Raw genomic sequence first — 2,667 nt, 5'->3', positions numbered from 1 at the left:
CTCTCTCTCTCTCTCTCTCTCTCTCTCTGTCTCTTCTCCATCCCTCTCCCTCTCATCTTAATATGGATTTTAGTGTTGTTCCCTTATCATGAGTATTTGGAAATTAATGATGGTCTTACCTCAAAATTACAGCTCCTAGAAGACCAAATAAGAATCCGAGACCAGGCGACCACAGGAACTAACTTTGCAGTGCAAGATCTAAACATCAAACACATACAAGGAGTTGGAGACCTTCGGGGAAGAGTAGCCAGGTGAGAAGAAGCATGTTTAATTCAAGTTTGCCAGCTAGTGAATATCTGTCAAAGAATTTTACATTTTAAAAAACAAGCAGTTTACATCAAGCTAAAATGTTGAAAGTCTGGTGTTTGCTGTCAGTTCCATGAACCCTTACATAGAATACCCGATTTTTTTCCCTACTGGAAGTTACCAGAGTCTTGTCTTTGCAGACTTCTCAGATGCCAACAGTTATATTCAGAACACCCATATAAAGACACAAAATCACCACATGTAGTACTTCTGAGAAATAAAGTACTTAAAGTATACAGTGATTACATACAAATCAACCAAACAGAAAAAGGTTTGAGTAACATCTTTTGTATAATATTTAAATCAAGAGTTAATAATGCATGAATCAGGAGAACGATCTATATATAATGACAATGGTAGAAACACTGATGGACAGACACATCAGAAATTAGTGAATGTCAATGGTTGGACTACCTCGACAGACATATGAGAAAATACTTGTGAGTGGGTAACTACTGCTATCTTCCATCTCTTTACCTTATGCCACATTCTATTTTCTTGTTCTTTGAATTTTCCACCTTCATCTTATTCATCCCAACATGTAAATCACCAATGGGAACTGGATGGCTGATATCTAAGTCAAACATCTTAGTCCATCTATGCAGCTATCACAGAGCACCAGACACTAGGTATTTAAGAGCTAGACACTCAAGCATGTCTCAGTTTCAGAGGCTGGGAAGTCAATACTCCAGGACAATGCATTCCATTGTCTTGTGAGGGCTACATTCCAGTGTCCATGTGTATCAGACACCTGAAGATTTCTATAAGGGCTTGAATTCTACTCATCTGGGAGGAGCTCCCATTGCCTACTGCCTGCCAGAGGCCTCGCCTCCTAATTTTATCACACTGGCAGCACTTGGATTTGAGAGGACACAGAGTTAAGTCAGAGAATTCTAGGATATGTATTCCATCAGTTAAATAAAATGCATTCATAGTTGGGCCTGGTGTCATGTCTTTCATCCCAGTACTTAGGAGTGAAAAGCAGGTGGAGCTCTGTGAGTTTGAGGCCAACCTGGTCTGCACAGTGAGTTTTATGACAACCAGGCTACTGCAAAAGACCCAATTGCAAAACAAACAAAATCTAAAACCAATTCATTTGACTCATTCATCATTTACCACATGCCAGGCTAAGATTCACAGGACATCCCTTCTCAATAGCTTTTCACTGTCCACTGGGCAAAACCAGCTCTATCAACAGCTTGCCAGCAATGAGGACAATACTGCCCTGAAAGCCTGGTGTCCTGTGACAGTGTTCAAACCAGACTGAGCAGAAGAGGCTGTTCAAGAAGGCAAGACTCAGAACAGGCTCTGAAGTATTTGTAGTAATGATCCAAGAGAGGTGGGAGAGGCACTTCACACAGGAGGGAAAGGTGTGGAGAAGAGGAAAGGGAAGGGATGCTGGGCACGTCCCAAGCCTGACCTTGTGGACAGTGTTCCAGTTATAACATTTTGGCATATTCATTCAAGTAAAGATGGGAGATAATGACAAAGAAGCAATAAAAATTGAAAACGAGGAACCTTGTAGGCCAAAGTAAAGTGTTTGAACTTCATGTGGAAGACTGTAAATAGCTATAAAAGGATTTTAGGTAAGGTAATGGCATTCTAATAATATCTAAATTGGTGGTACATAGAAATTGGAGGGCATAGAAATTAGATGCATTCTATGGCAGCAACCCAGGGTAGAGGTGGGTAGGGCCTGAACTAAGTCATTAGTCATGGCTATTCAGTGCCGAGGACAGACATTGGAAAAGAGAATCTATAGTATTACTACATGAATCAACATTAATGAGTATGGAGGAATACACGTCAAAGTTTTTAGAAAACACCTAAAATTTTGATCTGGGGTCTGAATACAGGCCAGTCCCTTATTACTCAGCAAAGGAACACATTATGAAATGAGAGGCAGGTAGGACAAATAAGCAGAAGGTGCATTGGTCCCAAGAGTGTCCCATCTGAGAAGCCTGTAGGCTCTTAGGCGATGAGCAAGGTGGTCAAAGGGGAAGCTGGAGGGGTAGGATAGGGGAGGAGTCCTGGATTTCTGTTGTCCTCCAACACAAATAACTTAGTGGAACTATGAAAGATTCTAGGGTTCTGAAGTATTGCTTTGTTCTCCTAAAAATTCAATACTGTTTAGGAAATAATGTTCATGGTTAAGAAGTCACCAGAGAAAAATTAACTCATAATCCAGAGACTTAGTAAATAAATACAATATTTATATATCATTCTATATTTATTAGACAATATCTGACACATGCAAAAAATTTTAGATTTGGATGGGTTATACAAAAACATAATAAGGTAAACATGAATGAACCTATGGTCTTACCTTATTATTTTTTTGAAAAACTTAAGCAACAAACA

At 39.6% G+C, this 2,667-nt stretch overlaps 1 protein-coding gene across 11 annotated transcripts in view; it reads left to right on the top strand.

The window, feature by feature from the left end:
* The window catches only part of Fam81b (family with sequence similarity 81 member B), a 62,826-nt gene that overhangs the window by 23,735 nt on the left and 36,424 nt on the right, over window positions 1–2,667 (top strand). For all 11 annotated transcript variants that reach the window (XM_031360373.1, XM_031360372.1, XM_031360371.1 and 8 more), the window contains one exon: window positions 133–251. In XM_031360373.1, coding sequence (XP_031216233.1) covers window positions 133–251 — 119 coding nt within the window. The remainder of the gene's footprint in view (window positions 1–132; window positions 252–2,667) is intronic.

The sequence above is a fragment of the Mastomys coucha genome, unplaced genomic scaffold (genome assembly GCF_008632895.1).
Source record: "Mastomys coucha isolate ucsf_1 unplaced genomic scaffold, UCSF_Mcou_1 pScaffold8, whole genome shotgun sequence".
Classification (NCBI taxonomy): Eukaryota; Metazoa; Chordata; class Mammalia; order Rodentia; family Muridae; genus Mastomys; species Mastomys coucha.
Note: the sequence above shows the minus strand (reverse complement) of the source record. Positions and strands in the feature narration are given on the sequence as shown.